Source organism: Adiantum capillus-veneris, chromosome 2 (genome assembly GCF_014529385.1).
Source record: "Adiantum capillus-veneris isolate H3 chromosome 2, ASM1452938v2, whole genome shotgun sequence".
NCBI classification, from domain to species: domain Eukaryota; kingdom Viridiplantae; phylum Streptophyta; class Polypodiopsida; order Polypodiales; family Pteridaceae; genus Adiantum; species Adiantum capillus-veneris.
The window spans coordinates 53,795,460-53,821,823 of record NC_140932.1 but is presented as its reverse complement, the minus strand read 5'-3'; the positions used below and the strand labels follow the sequence as shown (position 1 = coordinate 53,821,823).

The 26,364-nt window shown below is 43.5% G+C and overlaps 1 protein-coding gene across 1 annotated transcript; it reads left to right on the top strand.

Moving 5' to 3' along the window:
• Window positions 1-1,861: 1,861 nt before the first annotated feature.
• LOC147462803 (uncharacterized) lies at window positions 1,862-19,501 on the top strand. The gene is made up of 2 exons (XM_086494760.1): window positions 1,862-2,004; window positions 18,943-19,501. The coding sequence occupies exons 1-2, from the start codon at window positions 1,862-1,864 to the stop codon at window positions 19,499-19,501; spliced, it is 702 nt and encodes a 233-aa protein (XP_086350886.1).
• The last annotated feature ends 6,863 nt before the right edge of the window (window positions 19,502-26,364 follow it).

Below are 26,364 nucleotides of genomic sequence, written 5' to 3'. Positions count from 1 at the left end.
ATTAGTTGTTGGTTACTCGGAGCCGATAAGAAAAGTGGTGGTGAAAAGAATCGTAAGGCTTGGTCCATGCAGGGGTCTCGGTTGGTGTGAGTCTTGACATGAGGGATATTACTGGCGATGGGTTTGTGCTCGACAGTAGTGCCAATTTGGAGGGTAGCCGGAAGTAGGTGCAGCCACAGTCGACGGGTGGGTAGCGGCGCCTGAGGTAGATGCAGATTCTCAAGTAGATGAAACTCGATTGTCTCCCTGTGTGTGGGGGTCATAGCCCATTGGCTCAAATCCGTAAGCGATGAAGGATGAAGGTCGATTAATATCTTGATAAGCCTGAGCGTTTTCTGCTGCTCCACCAAAGAAATACACTCGAAAGGAAAACATATAGATATATAAAAGTTAAGCTTTGCTTTTCAAACTTAAACAGTGATTTTATTCTCTTATCAGGCGTTTACCTTTCAAAACTTGAAACAATGCTCTTATTAGGGGTGTTTACCCGCAGGTGGTAGGCTCGTGATGCCAAAAGAGAAGGGAAGCTCGCCTTACTCGTAATCGGTTCAAGTCACCATGCATTTACACAAGTCGACACTATTTGGCAAAAATAACTGAATTGATTAAAAAAAATAACTTAGCTTGAGTCATGCTAATCCTCTTTTCTCCATAAACCTATGCTGATCTCGTAGGATTTTGTGACTGTCGAGGATATCTTCCTTGGCTCTGATACCACTGCTACAAATGGAGGCGTGGTAGCCTTGGCACATCCACGAACTCGTAATCAAAGCTATACGCGAACATCAAGAGACGGAGAGCGGAAGAGGGTGAGGGAGAGCACGTGCAGGTGCACCTCCTAGAGCGGAGTGCTACGCGAGCATGACGAGAGAGAAGAGAGGAGAGAAGAATACACAAACACTGGGTGCAATCTCCCCCCGTGCAAGAGTGAGCATGTCCCTCTTGCACGTATTTAATTTATAGAAAATTTCATGCTCAAAAATGAGTTACATCCAGTTCACACTTGGGCATAAAATAGTCCTGGCTCATAAAGAGCTCAATGTAACAATTAATAGCTATCTACATCTCGACTTATAATTAAACCATAAATACTAAGGCTTGCCAAAGAAAATCCAATGGTGGCAGTTTTATTCCGAATAACTGCTATCGCTTTATTGTCCAGCACGTGCCAATCACTGATCTGCTCACACAACACCCAACAAGTGATCATATTCCACAATTCAAATCAACATTGCAATGCTTCATCAAAATATCAAATATTCCACAAATATATCATCAAAATATCAATTTCATTACACAAAGGCTAGAGGAGCTTACTTTTCGCAACGGCGTGCACTGATTGGGGGATACGCGAATAGGAGTAGGGCCAGAAAGCTCTAGGCTGATTTCAACAAATGCAAGGTGAGGGCCTCTGTCCCGATGCAATAACCTAGGCATGCATCTTGAAGGCACGTGAATCTATGCAAGATGATGATATGGGTTTAAAAATTCAGTCAGGGGCTGTTGTCGTGCTTGGCAATGCCTCAGTCCATATGTATGCCAAATGTGTTGCACTTCCAAAAGCACAAAAAGTGCTCGAGGAGCTTCCTGTCCAAAATGTTGTCTCTTGGACTGCATTGATTGTGGGATACACGCAACAAGAGCAGGGCCAAAAGGTGTCAGTGGCTGTTGCAAACTATTGGTGTGCTTAGCAATGTCTTTGTTGATATGTATGCCAAATGTGGTGCTCTTGGGCGGGATGTTATCTCTTGGAATGCACTAATTGCAGGATACGCCCAATAGGGGCAGGGCCAGGAAGCTTGGGACTGTTTTCAATAGATGCAAAGCGAGAGACACTATCACCTACGTATGTATAAGGAATATGGATCTATGCAAGATTCTCTTGAAAAGAGATGTCGTGCTTGGGCTTAGCCGGCTCCTGAGGACACTTGAGAATGACCCCGAGGCAGCGATGGCCAACAAGAACAGGGCTAGAAAGCGAGTTCTTGAGAAGCTTCCTGTCCGGTACGTCGTCTCTTGGAGTGCATTGATTGTGAGATACGTACAATAGGACCAGGTCAGAAAGCTCTAGACTGTTTTCAACAGATGCAAAGCAAGGACCTCTCCTGATGCAATCTCACGCACAATAGGAGCAGGGCCAGAATGCTCTCGACTGTTTTCAGCAGATGCAAATCAAGGACCTCTCCTAATGCAATCACACAAGTGTGCATCTTGAAGACATGTAGTTCTATGCAAGATGCTCTTGAAAAGAAATGTCGTGCTTGGTACTGCGTTGGTCGATTTCTATGCCAAATGTGGTGCACTTCAGGAAGCACAAAAAGTGCTTGAGGAGCTTACTATTTGAAATGGTGTGCACTGATTGCGGATATGCACAACAGGAGCAGGGTAAAAAGCTAGTGCTTGAGGAGCTTCCTATCCAGAACATCATCTCTTCGAGTGCATTGACTGCGGGATACGCGCAACAGAAGAACGATAAAAAATCTCTAGGCTATTTTCGGTGGATGCAAAGTGAGGGCCTCTCTCGTAATGCAATCACATACGCGTGCAGCTTGAAGGCATGTGGCTCTATGTAAGATGCTGATATGGGCATAAAAATTCACGTTGATATTGTTAGTCAGGGGTTCTTGAAAAGGATGTCGTGCTTGGCAATGCCTTAGTTGACATGTTTGGTAAATGTGGTGCACGTCAAAGAGTGCAAGAACTTCTTGAAAATCTTCTTGTCCGGAGTGTGGACTCTTGGAACGCGCTGATTATAGGATTTTCCCCACAAGGGTAGGGCTAGAAAGCTCTAGTCTAAGTCTAACAAATGCGAAGCGATGGCCTCTGTTTAAATTGCAGGATTTGCTCCAAAAGGGTAGCACCACAAAGCTCTAAGTTGTTTTCAACAGATGTGAAGCAAGGGCTCTTGGAGAAAGATGTCGTGCTTAGACGTGTTTTGATCAACATGTATGCCAGTTGGGGTGCCCCAAAGACTGCGACGTTGTGTATGTGTGCATGTGAGCCTACGCACGGACATTAAGGCAGATTCAACATACCTTGAAACCAAGTACAACAAAAGTAGCACAGGTAATGGTAGGCATGATAGCAAAAGTAAATGCGACAGTCGACATGTTTGCAAAGGATGCCGATGGCAGAACGTATACTATTGGGAAGGTGGCGAACAATGTAAGGAAGGTCTAGATGCGTATCCATCCAACATTGTGCTTTGATCCACACGACCAATACCAAAGGTACACTTATATTCCATATTTTGATTTCCTTTATGTGATCCCAAAAGTACTTAGATTGCATCATGTACACATTAAAGTAATGAATTAAAAATCTACGTCATTTTCATTCAAAAAAAATTAGATGAAGGTGACAAGGACTGAAGAATGTTTTTGATGCCAAACAAAGGGACACATGGACAATACACGACAATAACGTGGAATGATACATGTCTTCATAAACCATCGGTAATGAGTTCTTCCTTGTACAACTATAGTATTTTTACAATAAGAAAATCCCTCCAACATTGGAGGGGAAGCATAAGTCCCCCTTCAATATTGGAGGTGATAAAAGTGGCAGGGGAAGGGCACGTTCCCTACGGTATTATTATAATTGTGGAGAATGGTGAGAACTCCACACCATACATACATATGGTTTTTTCGTTTTTTAATGGGCACAAGCATTGCAAATGCACGCGATGCATCTCTCCATTTTTATTATAACGTGCAAATTTTCACATCTACACATTTTTTACTGCAAAATCTCATTTGTGATGCGAGGTCTTAGAGTTTTTGGCAAAAGCTTCAAGGAGAGATGCTATGGAGCTTTCAGAATAAGAGAGGATATGACATGAAAGGTACAACATTGCTTCTCTTGTTTAATTCACACCATTTCCATAGCAAATCAATCAAGGCATACTAGTTTGTAGAAGAGAGTCGAATTAAAAAAGGGAAGGAAAGTACAAAGTCCCCAGGGAAAGGGGAAAGGGGACATCTTAACAAAAAAGAAAAAGATTACAACTGAAGGTATCTCTGAGCAAGATTCAATCTCGAAGACTCATACATGAAAAAACACATGTGTCTCCACTTTGCCACGTAGTAGACTTTTGGATTGTTTTGACTTCAACACGTGAGGCTACTTTGACAAGATTCATACAGTCCATTATAATCCCTCTGAAGCTGAAAGACAGTGGTAGAGGGGAACTAGAGTGATTGAGGCCAAAAGTAGCTTTACACCTCTCCAACCATATCATCCATAAAAAGGCCCCTATGTGGGTAGTCCAAAGTGGGATACCCAAAAAACTACACTCACCCAATAGAATGGATCTCCAATTGATAGTTATCCCTTCCTTGTGACAGGATTTTTGAAGTTCAACTTTGAACAAAAAATTGGAATTACAAGATACAAATAGGATCACAGTTTCTTCATGCCTTCTACATCTAGAACAAATGCCATCTGGTATACCCAGCTTCTAGGCTTTAGCTCATGTCCATAGCCCTTGATGTAACACTAACCACATGAGAGGAAAGTCCCAGAGACATTTAAATCTGTATTCCCATTGTTTTGTTTGCCATTGAAGATCCCTCCTTCTGTTGTGGTTTTTCACTAGATTTGAGTCCATCCTGTAGGGTCTACATTTATAAAGTTAAACATGATGACACATCTCTGACAAAGTAAGGTGACTGCTCTTAAAGCATTGTTGAGAAGACTTTACTTCTTTCATAAGCTAGGTCTACACAACCTTGGAAATGGTAAATGTGAGCATAAGCTCCTTTGGAAACAGTACCACTCCATCTTTGAAGATGTCCTTCCAGCATCTAAGGCCAGATTTGAAGCATTTGTGAGCCTTCCTTGAAAGGCCCCAACCTTTTGATTTGTAAAGCCAACCAAACCATATTGAGAATGCCTAGGCCTCCTTGTTCCTTTGGACAACAACATATTTTCCATGACACTTTTGGCAAGATACTTGTTGATTATTGCACCATGTAAAACCTGTGTTTTGAAGCATCCATCAAAGTGTGCCTATCAATAAGCTCATCCCAAAACAATTTTTCATTACCTTGGATGTTTTGACCTAATGCATTAAGTCTGTCATTAATATTGGTAACCATGTTAAAATCACCAACAATAAGCAAAGGGGAGGGTAGTTCATTAAGCTCTGTCCACGTGAGAGTCCTATCAGAAATAGAATTGGAAGCATATAGACTGACTACTATGTAGTTCAGAAGCTCCTTCAATGAAACTACTATCCATTGTCCTTTTTGACTTTGCTTTATGTCTATAATGGCATGTTCATGCTTGAGTTGTATCTCAATGGCAGCCCCTCCTTTACCCGGAGGATGGTTAGTGTAGAACCATTTGTGGACACTATTGATTTTCTGTAGATTAGCATCCAAAGAAAAACCCTTGACTTTAATCTCCTATAAGCAAATAAATTTGTTTGAAGATCAATTTCAGTAATCCAGTTTTTAATACTTATAGCTCTTAATGGGTCGATTAAACCCTTGCAATTGTAGGAAAGGCCTCCAATGGATTGGTTCATTTTTTAAAAGCTTTGGAGGTTTTGACAAAAGCCTCTAAAACTCTTTTGGGATCGTTGTTCTTTTCTTTTTTCTTTTTGGGTTTAACACCAAGTTGTGGCAGGGTTTCTTCTTCAGCTTGTGTCTGAGGATATCAACTGAGGCATCAGGAGATTGAGAGAACTTATTCAACTCAACATTATCATGATCCTGCAATTCTCAACTGAAGTGGTCCACATCACCTCTCTCATCTGATTGCATAGCTGCTTGTTGACCAGAGTTCTATAAAATTTGAGTTGTAGCTATGTTGGCCTTAGTGTATAAGGATTTTGAATCTAAGGAAAGACCCTTGGCATTATCCATTGGACTCTCTGGTGGTATCATTTCTTTTGACTACTGGGGGATGCTATTGTTGCCTGTTCATGAGAAGATTAATGAGTAACATCATTAGGGTTGTCAAATTAAGAAGGATTATTTTTAGGCTCCCCCTCCTCTTCAAACAGGGAAGGGTCAAATACCTCTTCAAGCAAAGCTCCAAACTTATTTACATTCCTATTGTTGTTTCCTCGAGGAGTGTTTCTGTTTTTGTAACTACCCCTCTTACTGACTGGTTGAAATCCCTGAGAGTTTTCTTTGACTTCCTTGAAATTATTAGTTTATTTTTGTAATTTTTTGGCAAGATCTAGGCAGTCTTTTATGAGATGAGCTTGTTTTAGACAATGAAAACAAGCATTGGGTAAGTTCCTATAAACCACCATTTGTGCATGCAGAATCTGTCCTTGTTGGTCTTTGATGAGCACAATATCTCTTAACATATTATCAATGGTCCCATTTGGGATTGATGCCATTGGAGGGCTTTTGCCCTAAGACTTTACCCACTTGGCTCCCTAACTATTTAAGCCAAGGATAGAACTCAATAGGGAATTCACAAAAGTCCACCCAAATAGGAATGTTAGAAGGCTTCTTCCCTTTAGGTTCAAATCGTTTATGCCATTTGAAGACTGACATTGGAGTGTAGTTGTTCGGTAGGTATTACACCTGAGAGGGGAAGATGTTTCTAGATTCCCATTCTTGAGATATCCACTACTTCAAAACTTTAATTGGAGGACAGATACCATGACAAAGACCAACTCTCTCTTACATCTGTTTAAATCACTGGGTCAATTCTGCAGTATTCACCACTATTTTACCATCTGTTGCTTCATGTTCATCAGCATTGAGGGAGGAATCCTCTACATCAATTGGTTCTTTACCGCATAGTTATGGTCCTCTACAGCTTTGGGAGATGTTGGAACATTGCCAACATTGGGAGATTGGGGTTTAATGGGCATGGCCTCTTGGGCATTTTCAATGTTTTGCCAGACATTTGAGACAATAGAAAAGTATCCATTATGGCGGACAATATTGAGATTTACTTGTTGATGCCGAAGTTGGTGGAACATTATGGGTGTTGGTGCTTACCCTTGTATCACCATGTTAGGTCTAGGTGAGTGGAAGAGGTCATGCTAAAGATGTTGATGCATAAATGCAATAGGCTTGAAGGAGGGGCACTCTTGAACCGCCTACGCATAGGATAGAGATGGTTGCCCTCCAGGTTTGACATGGGGAGGAGCTCCCCCTATTGGATGAAACGGGGATGAAACTAGGGATTTCATGAACGTGTTCACAAATGAGTGAACACATTAATAACACAATTTATGTTGTGATCACATATATATTCACACAAATTTTGCAATAATTGGCTTAAACTTGGTCTGTCTATAAACCCTCCGGGATTTAGATATTTCTGGCGTACTCTGTCATAACTATAAAAAGCAGATGATTAGCCGCATTTTTAGCTTTTTGGAAAATATTTCTTTTGTTTAGAACTCCCAGTTGGCTAGAAGGGTCCTTTTTGGGAAGAATGTCCTTATTTTAGGGACAATCATCTTCCCTTATAGGCTCGCTTACAGCTAGTGAGCCACTAGTCTTGAGTTCTTTGAATTGTGGGCAGATGTGGTTCGTAGCTATTACCTGTGGAGATTTATGGACAAAGTTGAAGTCACTTGATCTTGTTTGCATTTGAGTAGCACAGGTAATTTATATGTTTCTTGCTCCCTTTTATTGTTTTATAAACGATTTGATGGAGATAAGAGTCTTGCTTAGGGGCGAGTATTGATTCTTGATATTTGATATGATCCACATTAAACAAGGGTCTATTGTCTTATACTAGAGTATTAAGGAAAGCAAAAGTTACAAGTTTTATCATCCACAAACAAAGCATACCTTGGTCTCATGAGATGTTGTGTTTGTGGAAAATTTTGTTCAACCCTTGCTGCTGTCATGTACTAGTGACAGTAATGTAAGCTCACAGGACACTTGTGACACTTTGTTGCCTCTTTTGAGTGGTGGAAGTTTAAATTAAATTCCAATGAGACAAATGTGTAAAGTATCCTTAATTGGGTACAAAAGACATCCTTCATTGGGTGTGCAATGTGCATTGTATGTATGCTATTAATTTTATGCATCTTAATTTGAAAACACATAGTTTTATGGTTTAAAGATAACTTGCATTTATCATGCTATGATGCTTGAGGTTCTAAACATTGATATTTATTCGTCTACAAAGATTAATATATGTGTTTTTAGAGAATATCAAAACTATCGATTAAGTAGGTCTATATATTTGACTATGCATGTAAAGTAAGCTTAAAGAAAAATACTGCATAATCTAAAAATTTTGAGCCATACTGTGGAGTTAGCATGAGTTGTCATGGATGTTATTCTTTGTTAAAATTGTTGTGTGGCTATATTTTATCATCAAAATCAGTGTATGTTTGTGTAGAGATGTATGTCTTTGTGATATGTGAGTATCTTTGTTGTTACTTTAGTTATCTATTCATTGTTCTATGCTTTCTTGAATAGGTTATTTGAGATGGAAGAAAATGTTGGACCTAGTGATAGAACCCAAATTCAAAAAGCATGAGCACCATGTACGATTAGTGCTTGAAAAGCTTCGTGCATCAGGGCTATATGCAAAGTTAGAGAAGTGCTCTTTTCATCAATCTAAGGTGAAATTTCTTGGTTATTTTATCTCTGAAAAGGGAATCTCCATGGATCCAAAGAAGGTTCAAACCATCCTTGATTGGGAGACACCTACCTTGGTAAGAGATGTTCAATGTTTCCTCGGATTTGCAAATTTCTATCGTATCTTTATACAGGGATACTCCAAGGTGGTTACAGCACTCACAAGGTTGATAGGCCATAATAAGTTTGTCTAGGACTCAGAGGCCGCGAAAGCTTTTTAGACTCTCAAGCAAGCTTTCACAACCGCACCCATTCTAATTCACGCAGATCCTACAAAGCCTTTCATCCTAGAAACAGACGCTTCAGATTTTGCCCTTGGCGCTATTCTATCCCAAGTAGGAGAGGATGGTCGAGTACATCCAGTGGCTTTTCATTCTCGCAATTTCTCAGCTGCAGAAATCAATTATGAAATCCATGACAAAGAGCTCTTAGCAATCATCGACTCCTTCAACGCTTGGCGTCACCTACTTGAAGAAGCTCCTCATAAGATCACTGTCTATATAGATCACAAGAATTTGGAATACTTCATGGCATCCCGTGTCTTGAATCGTCGCCAAGCCAAGTGGAGTGGTATCCTATCAAGGTTTGATTTTCTTATCTCTTATAGACCTGGCTGTCAAGAAGGTAAGCTAGATACCTTATCAAGAAGATCCTACCTTGCACGTTGTCAGGAGTTTTTTGGAGCAAGGGATTGCGCATATGTACATACCCATGCATGGTGCATCAAATAAAGTATTGCCCATTTTCCAGAGCCAGGTGGTTACGTGGGGCCCACATGTGTACAGGTAGGACACCATGTACATAGTGCATCGATTTTCATCGTTACTAGTACCATTGTGTTTTTCTACAATAAGGAGGAGTTGGTAGCGCGTAAAACTTCTCGAGGAAGCTATCCGCGGGCCGACGACGTGAGGTCAGCAGGTGTGTCAGATGGCATCTAGTGGCGTCAGGAGGGCGAACGAGGTCAATATTTGCACGCAGATGAGGACGGACACAACGTGGGTGTTTGCTTGTGAGAATTATGCAGAAAGGTCATCATGAGGACCTTTTTTGGGGGCCACTTCACGTGGTGGCGAGATGCATTATTGGAAAAAAGCTGAGTGCCAGGTGTGCGAATGATGCAAAAAGGTGACAACTATGCACTGCGAGGTCAGTTTTTGGCCTGTTCGGGGTCCGTTTGAGGTCATCTAAAAGGCCAAGGGTGCCCAACTAATAAAGCTAAGTGTGGGAACTAAAAAAACGGAGAGAAGACCAGAAAAAACGTGGAGAAGAGAGGAGGAACAGCCGCAGGTGTGTTTTTGCCCATTTTGGAGCCTGTTTTGGCCCTAAACTGCTCATCCGAGGTCGGATTTGAGCACTTTGACATTGTAGACTGGGGTTTTGGGCCGTTCCGGACGCGATGGCGCTGTCCATTTTGCCAAATTCCTCACTCTTTTCCTGCTATTTTTCTGTGTAAGTTTCTCCTATGAGCGAAGTTTCTGCTCTAGTTTGTGATTGTATCTGGTATCTTTTACCCATATTGTGTGAGCTGTTTGCCCCATTGGTGTTGGCCCAAGCTCATTTGTATCTAAACATCAGAAATTCTCCTCTTTTGAGCTGAGTTTTTTGGGTGTGTGTGTGTATGTGTGTGTCTGTGTGGAGTGGGCAAGTGGATAGTCTCTCTCCTCTCACTCCAGAGGTGTGTTCCCTGTCTCGGCCAGGTGTGTTGTGTAAGCCGAGTGGTGCCCCATAGTGTGTGTGTGTGTATCTTCCCAAGAGTGTGTGTCGGGTCGTTATAGAGGCGCTGTGTGTGTTTTCATCCCGCTCACATTCTTTTGGCGCCCCCACGGAGGATCTTCTTCGAGTACCTTCTGCTTCGAGCTTCGAGCTTCGAGCTTCGGGATTATAGGTTGCAGGTTGCAGATTACAGATTACAGGTTACAGGTTACAGGTTACAGGAACAGGGACAGGGACAGGTACAGGTGATTCACACAGGTACAGGTAGCTGGAGTACAGTGATGTCACTTGCAGTTGTTGTGGGAATGCATCACTTGGCGCCTATTTGAGCGCATTGTCTGTTGGATTGTACGTTACTTGTGGAAACTGCCATTGTACGCCTTTGTGGAGCCATATATGGTTTTATTTGGCAGTCCCAGCCATTTCTGAGACTTGGTCTGGAAGATAGTCATTTCTGAGACTTGACTATACGCGATTTGCATTAGCTTTCGTGTGAGGGTCGATAGCGTGAGGTTTTTATTTAGCTGGGGGATTCTCAAATGTGGAGATCCTTTCGGTGATACAGGTAGCTGGAGCACCCTTTTCGTGACCTCGCCATAGGCTATGTACTAGTGAGTCCTACTTGATGCTCGGGTTCTATTGTTGACAGTTTATGCATACATAGACAGTCTATATTTTGGGTTCCTACTGCTCTACTTCTGGGGAAACTCTGTCGAAATTTTCCCAAGTTATGATGGCTGGTTTTTTGGTATTTTGAGCCATTTATGCTGTTATGCTGCTGAAATTTTGGCAAAATCAGAGGTTGAGTCAGGTGTGCCTTCTTGGGAGCTTCATGGTTGGCTTTAATGGATGATCAAAATGGCCCTCAGTTCACTCCTTTTCATTTAACGCAAAGAATTCAGATTAATGTTCATGTGTCCAGGAAGATCTTTTTCCAACAGCGCATAGTCTTTATGTTTGGGCCAAGAAGATTGAGAGAGATCCTGGAATGTCCTTTGCCTATTGTCATTCCGATGATCAACTATGAAAACTCATTTGATGTGCATGTGTTTGTCCTTATCTAAAGTTGAGCTCCATTGAAGTTTCTAGGGATTGGGAAGTGAAAAGTTTTGGGTTCTTGCACGTGTGTTCGAAGGGGTTCTCAAAGCATCATAATTTGGGTAGCCATGGCTTTCTCTTATCCCGAGTTTCATGGAAGAAGTGATGAAGATGTGGAAGAATTTTTGGAAAAGATGGAGGTTGCCTGCATTAGCAACCAGATTCATGACCCTACGCAAATGTTACGCCTTCTCCAAATTTGTTTGAAGAGTGATGCACGAGCTTGGTCCAAAGCATTTGAAGAGGAGTTGCGTATGGCTAATCCACCTATAAGATTGAGTTGGGACAATCTAAAGCATGGATTGGAAGTGGAGTTTGTGAAGATAGAAGACCCTGACAAAGTGTGGCAAGAAGTACAGACTTTGGTGCAAAAGGAAGGTGAGCCAGTAGATGCGTACATACGTAAGTTTTCATTGGCATGGGAGCGAATGTGCAAGGCTTTAGCACCACAGGTACCCCCGCCTGACATGATGAAGAAGGACAGGTTCTTGGCTGGTCTTTGGGAGAATATACGTTGGAGAGTGGAGCTAAAGAAGCCTAGGACATATGAAGATGCACTAGAGGTAGCAAGGAACAAAGAGTGGAAGATGAGAAAAATGAGCCAGTTAGGGGTGGAGTCTTTGCCCATGAGAGCTGAATTTCAGCCTATGGACTCTTTACAAGGTCGTATGTCAGGGGTTCATCATGAACCAGTGGTTCCTGTTACTACTCAGGTTATGCCAGCAGTGGTCACTACAGCAGTGCAAGATGATGGCCTAAGGCAAGACATGAGGCAAGTGGTTGATCTGATGAAGAATCTCAGCCTAAACATGCTAGGTCAAGTGGGAAATAATCGAGGTCGAGGGCGGTTTGCAAATCAGCCAGGAGGTGAAGAAAAACCTAGGAATGGTGCTGGACAAAGTAATAGTAGGTTTTGGAGGCAGACGCCCACATGTTATAATTGTGGAGAGTTGGGTCACATCAGCCCACAATGTGATAAGCCACCAAGGATGGGGGGAGACATGTATCCATTGCCAAGACAGGTGCTAACTAGGTCAAATGATTATGGCATCGAAATTAAGGGAGACGAAGGAACCAGTGGACTGACCCAGGAGGAAAAAGGGAAGACAAAAGTGCTAAGTGTAGTCACCTTGGAGAAGGCATCAAAGCTAGAGGATACATTAGTGATGCCTATTGGGAAGAGGACCACAGAGGAAAAGGAAGGAAGAAGTGCCCTAGGTCCTAGTAAGAAGAAAGGAAAGAGCCATGAAGGCGAGGATGTCAAGGCCAAGAGGAAAAGGAGAGCTCGTCGAAAGTTTCATGTTTCAGATTTTCCACTAGGGGATGGGCAATTAAGCTATGACTTGAAGGAGGATCTGACGAGCAGGAAGGCAGATGTTACTTTTGGGCAGCTTATAGAGATGGTGCCTAAGCTAAAGCGACAGTGGAAGAGGATGGTTAACCCAATGGAGAAAGAGCCAGAGAGAGGTTCAGTGAAGGTGTTGGCAATGGACGAGCTACCAGACATTTGTCCAATAGTAGATGTGTGGCATAAAAGGAAAAATTTGGGACAAGGTTATGTGGATGGCGGAGCCCAAATATGCGTCATAACACACTCATGCGTTGAGAAGATGGGTCTCACAGTGGCTGGGGTGTCAGGTTTTCGGATCAGATTGGCAAACCATCAAAAAGTAAAATGCTTGGGTGTTGTAAAGAGCTTAGAAGTGGAGGCATATGATGCAAAGGCAATGGTTGATTTTCATGTGATGCCAGCAGGGTTGGGAGCATATCCTATTATACTGGGCAGACCATGGTTACGTGCAGTGGGAGCTGTTCAAGATTGGAGACATGGTACAATTAGCCTCTATGGAAAGACAGGTACCAAGAAGCTTTATAATATGGACACAAGGAAACGATTAGAGGAGCTTTATGAAGATGAGGATGAGTCTAGTGATGAAGACTCTTCCACGGTGACAGATGAGGACAGTGATAGCACTACCAGCAGTGATGAGGATGCTGATGTTGCATTTCTTTTGATGGATAAAGAAATCCAGGAGTGTGGTTTAGTCGCATTTGCGAATGAAGTTGAAGATGAAAGTGAAGGACCTTATGAAGTGATTGAAGGGCTGATGCAAACCAAGGTTGAGTTGTCAAAAAAGCAAGAATTAATGACGCAAATGATTAGTGGAGACCTCTCAGCTATGGAGAAGGATATATTTTTGCATATGCTGGCTAGTTTTCCTGATTTGTTCATTACTTCATATGAAGAGATCAGAGGGTTCAAGGGCGAAGAGATGCATATAGAGCTGAAAGAAGGTTCTAAGCCAGTGCGGCAAAGGCTAAGAAGGATGGGTCAAGAGCAAATGGAAGCCTTGCGGGAAGAGGTGGACAAGTTATTGAAGGCAGGGTTCATAGTCCCTGTGGAGACCACAGAATGGGTGAGTCCAGTAGTAGTCAGTCCAAAGAAGGATGGGAAGTGGAGGATTTGTGTAGATTTTAAGCCCTTAAACGCAGCTACTAAGAAGAACCCATATCCTCTTCCATTCATCGATCAGATCTTGGATTCAGTGGCAGGTTATGAGAGGTACAGTGTGTGTGATGGTTTTTCAGGCTATTTTCAATTGAAGATTGCTCTTAAAGACCGCACAAAGACAACTTTTATTACGCCATGGGGCTGCTATTGCTACACAGTGTTGCCGTTTGGGTTGTCAAATGGACCATCTTTCTATCAAGAAAGAGAAAATTGGGTGCTGGAACCATTCATTGGTAGTTGTGTTAAGGCTTTTATGGACGACTTCTGTGTCTATAGCAGTAGGACTGAGCATCATGAGAAGTTGCAGATGGTATTGGCTCGATATGATGAATGTGGAGGACAACTAAATCCAAAGAAATGTCATCTAGCACAGCCAAGGGTGAAGTTATTGGGCCATATGGTGTCAGAAAATGGCATTGAGGCTGATCCAGATAAGGTGAAGTCTATTATTCTTCTTCCATCACCTATGAGTACGAAGCAATTGGCAACCTTTATACACAAAGTGAAGTACATGGCATGGTTTATTCCATTGTCTTCGCAGCTTCTTTATCCATTACAGCAAGTGGCAAAGCATGATCCATTGCAATGGGATGACAAGTGTGAAGAAGTGTTTCAAGAGGTGAAAGAGGTGTTAGGGGGGTTGTCAGCCATGCAGGCTCCTGATTGGGAGAAAGTTTTTTATGTAAATCCATCAGTAGGGGATGATGCCATTGGAGCCATGCTATTGCAAAAGGGGAAGGGCAGCCATTATATGAGGCCAGTGTATTGTGCAAGCCGAGTGAAGTTGGTAGCGGAGAGAAAGTTATCGGAAGTAGAGCTAGTGATGGCTAGTGTAATATTTGCTTGTCGACGATTTCGTCATTACTTGCTACCACGGCCTTTTGTTTTCTTGACGAGTTATGCCTTTTTGCCACAGTTAATTAATGGTATTAACATGTCAAATGTGGTGAAGAAATGGGTAATTGAGCTGCAAGAGTTTGAGTTCTCTTTTCTAGTGGAAGATAGTACAAGGGCTACCCTAGCTGATTTGTTGACCTACAAGGAGAATCCCCTTATTGTTAAGGAAGAGGTGGTGAGAAAGGTAGTTGAAGAAGTGCCACAGATCAGCAATGCACATGTGTTGTTCTTTGATGGTTCATACAGAAAGAGCCATGATGCAGCTTCAGGGGGTATAGCACTTTATGATCCAGAGGGGAAGCTAGTATGCAAGAGAGGGTTCAAATTGGATGCGCATAGTAACAATGAGGCTGAATATGCTACATTGGAAGCCGGATTACACATTTGTTTGAAGCATGGGGTTCGAAGGTTGAGAATAAAAGGTGATGCCTTGTTAGTGGTGAAGCAAGTGTTGGGTGTGTGGAAGAGCAAGAACACCTCATTGAAGGAAATGTGCTTCAGAATTAAAGGCCTGTTAAAAAAGTTTGAAGCATGGAGTATCAGACACATTGAACGTGCTCTAAATGGAGAGGCACATGAAGCAGCTCAAGGCATGATTGGGGAGCTATTTGTGTTGAGGACCACTTTACCTCTTTATCATGGCCGGGAAAGTTTGGCTCAAGAAGAGGAGTTTTTGCTAACAGGAATCATTCCAAAGGAGATTCAGAAGTCTAAGAAGTATGGCTTTGTGCGTAGAGCATACAGGTACAAATTGATTGGTGATGTCTTATACATGAAAGGGGCTGATCTCGTGTTGAGACGTGTACCTTGGCGGGAGGAGCTTTACAGAGTGTTGGAAGAGAATCACGAAGGCGCATGTGGTGGCCATTTTGCTCTAAAGATCACCTTGCATAAGATTTTGCAAGAGGGGTATGTATGGCCTAGTTTGCACAAGGATGTTCACCATTGGTGTAGGTCTTGCAATAGGTGTCAAGCATTTGGGAAGAGAGTGTTGAAGCCAGAGCTACGAAAAACCATTATGGCGTTTGATGTGTTTGAAAAGTGGGGGATTGATGCAATAGGCCCGTTACCTATCACAAGCAGGGGCAAAAGCTATATCTTGACGGCAGTGGACTATCTCTCTAGATGGGCAGAGGCTATAGCAGTAAAACAAATCACTGCAAAGGATGTGGCAAAATTTGTGTATGATGAAATATGTTGCAAGTTTGGGGTGCCACTGGAGTTACTTTCAGATAAGGGGCCTGGCTTTAGAGCTAAACTGCTAGATTTTTTATGTGCAAAGATGAAGATTAGGCACCAGCATACCACTCCTTATTACCCGCAGTGTAATGGCTTGAATGAAAGATTCAATGGTGAGTTGGTACAGATTCTTTCGAAAGTGACAGAGCACCAAGGAAAGAATTGGGATTTGGAATTGCCTAGTGCATTATGGGCTTACCGTACTTCGGTGAAGACAGGTACAGGGTTTACTCCATTTCATTTGGTGTATGGAAAGGAAGCACTATTGCCTGTGGAGGTAGAGTTGCCTGCGGTCAAGATGTTAGAGAAGTTGCTTGGGCCGCCTAGTGATGCATTCAAAGAGAGGCTCTTGCAGTTACAAGAGGTCCAGCTGGATAGGATGAGCGCTTTGGAGCATTATGGGCAGAGGCAGGATAAGGCTTTGACAAAGCTAAATGAAAAGGTCAAAAGTAAGGGTATCAAGCAACATGACTTGGTTTTGCGCTACAACAGTAAGCTGGACAACACCTTCCAAAAGAAGTTTCAAATTAAGTGGGAAGGCCCTTTCAAGGTAGTAGAGTGTTTTCCAAATGGCACATATCAGCTGGCTAACCTGGATGGTGTTCTACATAAGTCAAGGGTAAATGGATTGCGTCTTAAATTGTATCATGCTAGATTGATGATGGTGGAACAAGATGAGTTGTCGGTGGAGCAAGAAATGTTGGTGAAGGATGAGGAGACTTGTGATGCGGCGAGTCTCATATCTCTCTTTGCTGCTGCTGATCATGAATGATCTAGCAGGCTAGGGGATGGGCAAATTATGTCAGGAGTTTTTTGGAGCAAGGGATTGCGCATATGTACATACCCATGCATGGTGCATCAAATAAAGTATTGCCCATTTTCCAGAGCCAGGTGGTTACGTGGGGCCCACATGTGTACAGGTAGGACACCATGTACATAGTGCATCGATTTTCATCGTTACTAGTACCATTGTGTTTTTCTACAATAAGGAGGAGTTGGTAGCGCGTAAAACTTCTCGAGGAAGCTATCCGCGGGCCGACGACGTGAGGTCAGCAGGTGTGTCAGATGGCATCTAGTGGCGTCAGGAGGGCGAACGAGGTCAATATTTGCACGCAGATGAGGACGGACACAACGTGGGTGTTTGCTTGTGAGAATTATGCAGAAAGGTCATCATGAGGACCTTTTTTGGGGGCCACTTCACGTGGTGGCGAGATGCATTATTGGAAAAAAGCTGAGTGCCAGGTGTGCGAATGATGCAAAAAGGTGACAACTATGCACTGCGAGGTCAGTTTTTGGCCTGTTCGGGGTCCGTTTGAGGTCATCTAAAAGGCCAAGGGTGCCCAACTAATAAAGCTAAGTGTGGGAACTAAAAAAACGGAGAGAAGACCAGAAAAAACGTGGAGAAGAGAGGAGGAACAGCCGCAGGTGTGTTTTTGCCCATTTTGGAGCCTGTTTTGGCCCTAAACTGCTCATCCGAGGTCGGATTTGAGCACTTTGACATTGTAGACTGGGGTTTTGGGCCGTTCCGGACGCGATGGCGCTGTCCATTTTGCCAAATTCCTCACTCTTTTCCTGCTATTTTTCTGTGTAAGTTTCTCCTATGAGCGAAGTTTCTGCTCTAGTTTGTGATTGTATCTGGTATCTTTTACCCATATTGTGTGAGCTGTTTGCCCCATTGGTGTTGGCCCAAGCTCATTTGTATCTAAACATCAGAAATTCTCCTCTTTTGAGCTGAGTTTTTTGGGTGTGTGTGTGTATGTGTGTGTCTGTGTGGAGTGGGCAAGTGGATAGTCTCTCTCCTCTCACTCCAGAGGTGTGTTCCCTGTCTCGGCCAGGTGTGTTGTGTAAGCCGAGTGGTGCCCCATAGTGTGTGTGTGTGTATCTTCCCAAGAGTGTGTGTCGGGTCGTTATAGAGGCGCTGTGTGTGTTTTCATCCCGCTCACAACGTAGAAAAGGCGACACAGCATTTGATCAACAAGAGTGAGTGATTTTGAAACCTGAGCAGCTTAAGCTAAACGCCACCATGAGCCAAGCTCATGAAGATTCTATTTTTCTTTCTAAGGTGAAGACACAAATTGCCAAAGACCCACTTGCTCAAAATATTAGACAACAACTACAAGGACAAGAGGTTAATGAGGACTTTCAAGAAATTGATGGACTAATTTATTATAAGGGTCTTCTCTATATTCCGCCAGGATCAACACGCTTGGAGGTACTTCAGCAACGGCACGATCTTCCATCCGCAGCAGGGCATTTTGGGTTAATAAGACAATTGAGCTTCTCTCCCGTGACTTTTGGTGGCCTCAAATGTGGAAGCTTGTCAAGGAGTATGTAGGCACTTGTGACACTTGCAATAGATCAAAGGCCCCTCGTCATCGTCCTCATGGGTTACTCCATCCCTTGCCCATTCCAAGCAAACCATGGTCATCCATCTCCATGGATTTCATTGTAGAGCTACCCTTGTCACAAGGATTTGACTCCATTTTAGTAGTCGTGGATCGGTTTACAAAAATGGCACACTTCATTCCAACCGCTAAAACCATCACCAGTGAAGGTACGGCCAAACTCTTTCTACAACATATCTATCGTTATCACGAATTACCGGATGACATAATTTCTGATCGAGGCCAACAATTCATCTCTAGCTTTTGAAAAAGCTTATTCAAGCTACTCGAAGTACAAATCAACCTCTCCTCAGCCAATCACCCACAAAGTGATGGACAAACAGAGAGAGTAAATCAAGTTTTGGAACAGTAATCTTCGTTGTACTATCAACTATCACCAGGATAATTGGGTCGAGCTCCTACCGCTAGCAGAATTCTCCTATAATAATAGTTTTCATGCCTCCACCTGTCACACTCCATTCTTTGCTAATTATGGTCAACATCCGAAATAGGATATCCACAGACACCATCAAGTCAAGAATCCAGCTGCTATTCATCTTACACAACAATTATCTACAGTTCACAAAGAACTTACAATTCATATCAAAGAAGCTCAATCCAAGTATAAGGATAGTGCAGATCTCCATCGCATCATGCAGCATCCAGAATACAAAGAAGGGGATAAAGTGTGGCTCCTCCGATGTAATCTGCATTCATCTCGTCCCTGTCAAAAGCTTGATTATCGAAGGCTTGGCCCGTTTAAAATTATATGTCAAGTCAATCCACTCACCTATCGACTCCAGTTGCCCTCATCCATGAAAATCCATCCAGTGTTTCATGTCTCAGTCCTAGAACCTTGTCACACATCTAAGATCCTAGGAAGAGCCCTACAACCACCTCCTCCGGTTGAGATTCAAGGACATGACGAATATGAGGTCGAGAAAGTCCTAGATTCTCGAGTTTTGCATGGCAGGTTACAGTACTTGGTGCATTGGAAAGGTTATGATGTCAGTGAACGAACCTGGGAACCAACACACAATCTTCAGCATGCATCTCTCAAAGTCCAAGAGTTCCATCGATAGCATCCATAGAAGCCCCAGTCAAGGAACACCACTGCTCCTCGTGGAACTCGTCGCTAGAGGAGGGAATAATGTCATGGATGCTTGAGAGTCAGTCACTGCCTGCATCATCATCTGTGCTATCTCCTACATCATCACTAGAAGGCTCTAGAAGAATCTAGAAGGATCTAGAAGATTCTAGAAGGTTCTAAAAGTATCAAGGAGATTCTATAAGTTTCTAGAAGCTTGGAGAAGATTCCGTAAGAATCTAGAAGTTTCTGAAAAGCTCTAGAAAGTTGAAGAAGGATCTAGAAGGTTCTAGAAGAACTAGAAGGATCAAGAAGTTTCTAGAAGCTTGGAGAAGATTTCGGAAGAATCTAGAAGTTTTTGGCAAGCTCTAGAAAGTTGAAGAAGGATCCAAAAGGTTCTAGAAGAACTAGAAGGATCAAGAAGGTTCTAGAAGATTCTAACCTCCTCAAGAAGAACTTAGAAAGTTCTAACCTCCTCAAGTAACCTCCTCAAGCACTAGTATAAATAGGGGTCTTGGGCCACAAGCCCCTCAGTCTTGCCAACACTAGTTGTGAGGCTCCTGTGAGGAAATCCCTCTTCTAGTTCTTATGTTCAAGTCTTGTCCTTGCAATCAAGCCTTGTCTTGTACTCAAGTCATGTAATCCAAGTCTTGTATCTAGCTCTCTTAATAAAGTATTAAATGTTGTAATCAATATTAAACTTATCATCAAGTCCAAGTTCTTGTACATTGTGAGCGCCTCCTCTTGCTCTCTTCTAGCTCTATACACGCCCATAACAACACCTGTTCGGCGAATAGTCATGCCTCTTCAGCGAATGGTTGTACCTTTACGTTGAAGGGTCACGACTCTACAACAAAGAGACACGACTATTGGCCTAAAGTCATGTCTTTTGACCTATGTTCATGTCTCTTCATCGTGTCTCTTTAGTTTCTATAAGAACGCCCTTGTAACACATTTCAAGCATTCACTCAATCAAACGCAGAGTCTTGTCTCTGAGTACAGTTCAAGTTTCTTAAGTCTTAATCATGAGTTTAAGTACTTAATTAAAGATTAGTAACTAGAATCCTTACAAATAGCATATTCCAAACTTTGGAAACCGTGATGTCAATGTCAAAAGGGAAGCCTTGGGTCACATAAGTACTCATGGAGTTCCGATGCTCATAGCAAAAGAAAGTCGACCTTGTCAAGCATTCACAAATAATCGACCTTGTCAAATTGTGCAATGTATTGAAAAACAGAAAAATACTTGCAAGAGATGTAACTCATACTTGCTTGGCTTGATTATTGTTATCTTGAGGATTTGAAGACGGAGCCTTGCTCCTGTGTGATGTCTTAGAAAACTTGTCAGATCACGCTTCGCCAACAATGGTGGATCGTGTCCTTGTCTGAGTGCATCATGGGCAGACATTTTGCCTAGATGTCAGGCCCTAACAACTTGCTTGACAGCTTTTTGAAATTGTAGTTAATGGCCGAGTACCTGTGCCTCCTTCATCAAGGCTAGCAATGGACGTGCCGATCTCCATGAGATTCTCAAGCACTACCATGCCCTGACCTTTGCCAGGCATGGGAAGAAGCCTTGCTCTTAAACGAGATCATTTTTCACTCAAGCCTTGCTTGACTTTTTACGTACTCATGCCGACTAGCCTTGCCGTCGTAATAATACATCTATTGTTTGTCAAGAGTTTTCCTACTTCCTGTTGTCGAAGGCCTTGCCTGATCCAAACCTGTAGCAAGATGTACCATGTTTGAAACAAAAACAAAACACCTCATAGAGAGTTCCACTTTCGAAAGCATAGAAGGTTGCCTCCCTTGTTTTCTATCAAGCTTCCGAATTTGCCGACTCTAATCGTGGTCGTGGTTCTACTTTGAACACATTGGAGCTTTTACTTCGGCCATCGACACAGTGCACCTTGCATGCTATGCATGCAGGATGTGATTGCTTGCTGTCGTTTTATCCACAATTGACATGCCTTGGTAGTTTAGACTTAATTTTGAAACACAGATTTTCAATCCCATGCAAGCATCACATGGCTTCTCTGGGCATCGTATGACCTACATGCTACCCATTACCGACACCCTATTTCCTGTCCATACCCGATGACCCGTTGTGGGATAGGCCCCTTAGGGTGAGCCACCATGTGTAAAATCACCTTCAAAATATCCACGGCGATGTCGGCAACATGCACCGAGGAGCAAGGAAGCAACAGAGCCGGCCACAGCGCTCGGATGGGTCACGGCACAAACAAATTTCACTACACTTTTCGTTCCATACCCGTCAAGCCTAACCACAGCCGATTTTGTACAGATCCACCCCGGCTCCTTCATGTTAAACTTTAGGCATCTCAAGTGAACTGCCCAATGTGATCCCATTATTTAGTTTGGCTTTTAGGTATTTATTTTACTTATTTGTCAAAGTCTTGGGTAGGGCAATTTACAGAGGGTGCTATATAAGCAACCCCTTGCCTCCATTGTATACACATTCAGTTATTCATTGCCAAGGTTGATTGGTTTAGGAGACTCTCTCTCTCTCTCTCTCTCTCTCTCTCTCTCTCTCTCTCTCTCTCTCTCTCTCTCTCTCTCTCTCTCTCTCTCTCTCTCTCTCTCTCTCTCGTGCTTACTCCCCTTGGTCTCTACGCTTCCGCATTGTCGACTTTGACATGGTATCAGAGCTGTGTGCTTCTTGAAGCCCTTGGCGTGGAGGAGCAAAGAGAAAAAGAAAACTTGTCACCGGCAACTGAAACCTCCATTGCTCCTAGAGTTTTAAAACTTTGTTGTGGTAGCGGTGTCGATCACCACCCCAATCAGAATCTCAAAACGCAGCTCTTTAGTGCAACCCTCTGCGAGCACCTTCACTCTCGGCACTGTTGCCCCCCCCCCCCCCCCCCCCCCCGCGTGCCGTCCACAGCGTTTTGAAACGCCATCAGTGGAGCAGCCACTTCCCCCCCTGCCTACCAGTACTCCCTTTGCTTGCTGCGTGCGTTTTGAAATGCCGACTGCAGCAGAGCTTGACCATAGCGACGACAGCCGGTTACCATAGCATTTGGAAACGTTGTGTTGACAGTGGCTAGGAAGCTTGCCCCCCTCCCATCTGCGTTTTGAAACGCCGATTGGCGGCCCAACCTCCCCTCCCTCCACTGATTGACCACCCCCCTTCTCCTTGGTGTGGCAGTGTTTCAAAACATTGTCCCTAGGAGTCTCTCGGGGCTTTGAGAAAGATGGACAGTTGAGACGATTGCTCTCTTCGACGACTAGAGCGAGGAGATTGGAGCCCAAGAGGGGTCGTGCCGAGCCTTAGGAGCAGCGAGGAATTCCAAATTGCGAGCGAGATTTTTCGAGCGAGATTTAATCCGAGCAGGAAAAAACAAGGTACTTCATAAAAAAAGGCAAACCCGTCAAGGATTACCTATTGCTTTGAAACACCACCACAAGTGTAAAAGAAGAATTTTTCTCATGTCTCCTTGATTATGGCCTTGAGGGAACATTCCCCTTGGGTGTAATAGTTGGAACCATTTATGGGCATGTCACACAGATAATGGTACAACAAATGAAAGATATTGTATTTTTATTGACCTTGGCTATTGCTATTGCATGCTATGGACCTTGGTTATTGCGACATCGACATTAACAATTCTTGGACATAGTGGCCCCATGATTTAATGGATACCATTCTTCAATTACTACCTTCGTTCGTTGTGACCAAATGAGGGTGGTTATTTCAAATACAAAGTGAAAATAGGGCACTCAAAGGAATGTTATGAACATGACTACAAATTCTCCATCCGCATCGAGGGGTACTGGGGTTCCCAAATAAATAGCAGAGTATTAACTCTATTCCCACTAACCCCCTGGTCGCACCCAACGCCAAGTACTTGAAGATATTAAAGATCTACTGGTTGGTTGGGTTTGAGCGCAGACAATCCGGGACGAGGAGGTGGCAAGTGGAGATGTACGTGCAGTTGAAGGCGAACGCAGCAGATCTACTGGCTGCGCAAGTCAAATCCACGCAAACTTCGCTTAACCCCTACCTTTTCAATACATTGCAGTGGAAATACGAAAATCCCGGCACTTGCCTTGGCGATGGAGTGCGACCGAGTATTAGTAGAAATATGCCAACCCAAGTGGACAATAGCTGGAGTTCAAAATTAGTACAGTGAAGTTCCCATGTGGCGTGACTGGGAAATTTCATTTGGCAAATTCGAGCACATGGAGCACCAATTGCATGGGAAATGAAGACTAAAATCTCTTTAGTGGTGAGTTGTAAATAAAAGGGAAAAGGGAAGGCTGGACTTGGAAGAAGAAAAAGAAGATAAGCTCACAAGTTTTTTTTTTAATAGCAAAACTCACAATTGTGAGTGAATTATATTGAACATCCTGTTAACCCTCACGGCACACGGACACCCATCACCTACGATGGACGCGTATTATGTATTTGGTAGAGTCAGGTACCGGGCTTGTCGGACCAATAGGGAAAGGTAGAGTGATCGCCAATGAGAGGCGCACTTTAACTTGGACATTCAAGGGATTAGTTGGTTAAGCATGGGCGCCCAAGTGTGAATGGGGTGAGCTCCTATAAAAGCCAACTAAACCTAATTTTTACTCATTCTCTCATTTGTGCAATTGAAGAGTGCTCTTGCTCCATCTCCATCTTCTTCTTCTTCACCTCCTTGTGTGTGTGTGTGAGAGAGAGAGAGAGAGGGAGTGTGTGTGTGCGATCGAGCATTACGAAGGCACGACGGCGGCGAAGCGGTTGAGCGCGGCACGACTGCAGCTTCTTCTTCATCGCGGCGAGGAATCCACCACGAAGGCGAGCGTAGAGCGGTGAGTGACACACCCTTTGTTTTCTTGAGCTTGCTAGTTTAGGCTTGTTGTGTGCTTGGAGCCGTTTGTGGCTCGCATACGGTGTATTGGCAAGTCCCTTGCTTCGACAGTGCGACAAGGAGCGCACATTTTTGGCGCCGCTGCCGGGGATATGCCTTACACTAAGCTCGGTTAGCACTTTACGCTTCCTTGTGGTGCAATTTGTATCATAGGAAAGGCAGGGAAGGAGTGTGTGGAGATTTCTGTTTTTTGCGTTTTCTGCATTTGTTGTCAAGTTTCAATTTCTGCTATTGTCTGCGTTTTCTCAATTTCTGCAATTTCTGCGTTTTCAAGTTCGGCGTTTTCAATTTCTGCAATTTTCTGCGTTTCTGTCAATTTTCTGCAATTTCTGCGTTTTTTCTGCAATTTCTGCATTTTCTGCGTTTTTTCTGCATTTTCTGCATTTTCTGCATTTCTGCGTTTTTCAATTTCTGTATTTTCTGCATCAACAAAAAAGGTTTTAAAAAAAAAAAAATTGAAAAAAAAAAAAACGCGAGCGAGTGGGCGGCGATATTTTTCGAAAATAAAAAACGTGACTCTTAAAACGGACGGGTTGGTTTGTATAAAAGATAGATCGGGATCATTTTCCCAAGCCCAAGCCCAGGCCCAGGCCTCAGTCCTCAGTCTTATGATATATACTAGACTCACTCTTATATATATACCCTACTCCCTCAAGAGAGAATGAGAGCATGTGGGACAAGTCCTCCACTCTCCTCCTTTCTCTTCCCACTTGCACACTTAGACTTTCTAGTTTGGGCCTAGTTCCCTACTGGAAATTGACAGTTTTAGGGATTCCGAGGGCATAGAGTGACCAAACGGAGGGCTGTAAAGCACGGCACGACCCTCTGACCGATATGCTCGTTTTGAGCTATCACACGACCCATTCCACGACACGCTCTAAAAAACCTAGCAAAAAAACAAACAAAAAACACGCTAAAAACTAGTCACAAAGCCTCCTAGAGCAGCTTTTTGACACCTTAGGGTATCAAAAGCACATGCACTTACGCTCTGGGCGGGTGCTAGAACACGAGCATATTGAGGGTGCCTCTGTTCATACGGACACCCATTACCCATCCACGATAAGCTCTAGACCCTCAACGGGGACACAAGGTAGCACCACCCAAGACCCTAAAATAGCCGCTAGTGATTCCTCCTCCGACTCAGAAATCATGGAAGCATACCCTAACCAAAACACTGAGAGAGAAGGCCATGCACCTCCCGAAGCTCCACAGCCTAGTACTAGTATGTTTAGCCGTTTCATGGAAACATTAGGTAGAGCTACTCGCTCGGAACCTGATGCAAATGAAGCACACGAAGGGGGTGGGGAAGTGGACTCTCCTTTCACATCGCACGTGGACCCCACACCCCCAAAGAGTGTCCATGTGGATATCCTACCAACTTCTTACCAAGAAGGCCCTGTTGAGCTGCCTCCTTCAGAAGTTCCCTCTAGAGTACCGTTGGTGGCAAGTAAAACCACGGGGAGCAACATTGCTTCTACCTCACAAGAAACCGTTAACACGTCGACTCTAGAAGGATTGTTCATTAATGATCATTGGACATACGACCTCCACACTGAGGTGTTGACGGATCTACACTCTGGCCACGCCTACCATGTAGGATGGATAGAGATTGTACAATCCACCTCTAGTGCCACGAGCATCGAAGATCAACAGAAAATGATCTGTAATGTTATCCATGGCATTATTCAATCAGAAAGGCAAAACCGAGGGGTAAATATACTCTCAACTGGCCCCATGAGATTTCTGGATACGAGCAAGGCTCAACAGCCTACTCTATCACAAATGGAGACTCCTCTAATGAGCCCCATGGACCCACCTTACGTCATTTCACCTGGGGTCTCTATGCAATCTGAGCCTCCGAGCGAAAACTTTAGCTTCCCTAACTTGGCTCAACCCTCTATCAAGGAAAACACAGTGCTCACTCCGGGGATAAGCCTGACAGAGAATGTACCGATGACATCTACGGTTAGCGCAGTGCCAC

Excerpts from the sequence above, each read along its gene's own strand:
- LOC147462803 (XM_086494760.1), top strand. The coding sequence starts at position 1,862 with ATGGATCTATGCAAGATTCTCTTGAAAAGAGATGTCGTGCTTGGGCTT. Across the intron at positions 2,005-18,942 it reads CTTGAGAAGCTTCCTGTCCG|ACACCATCAAGTCAAGAATC; the intron begins GTACGTCGTCTC and ends GGATATCCACAG.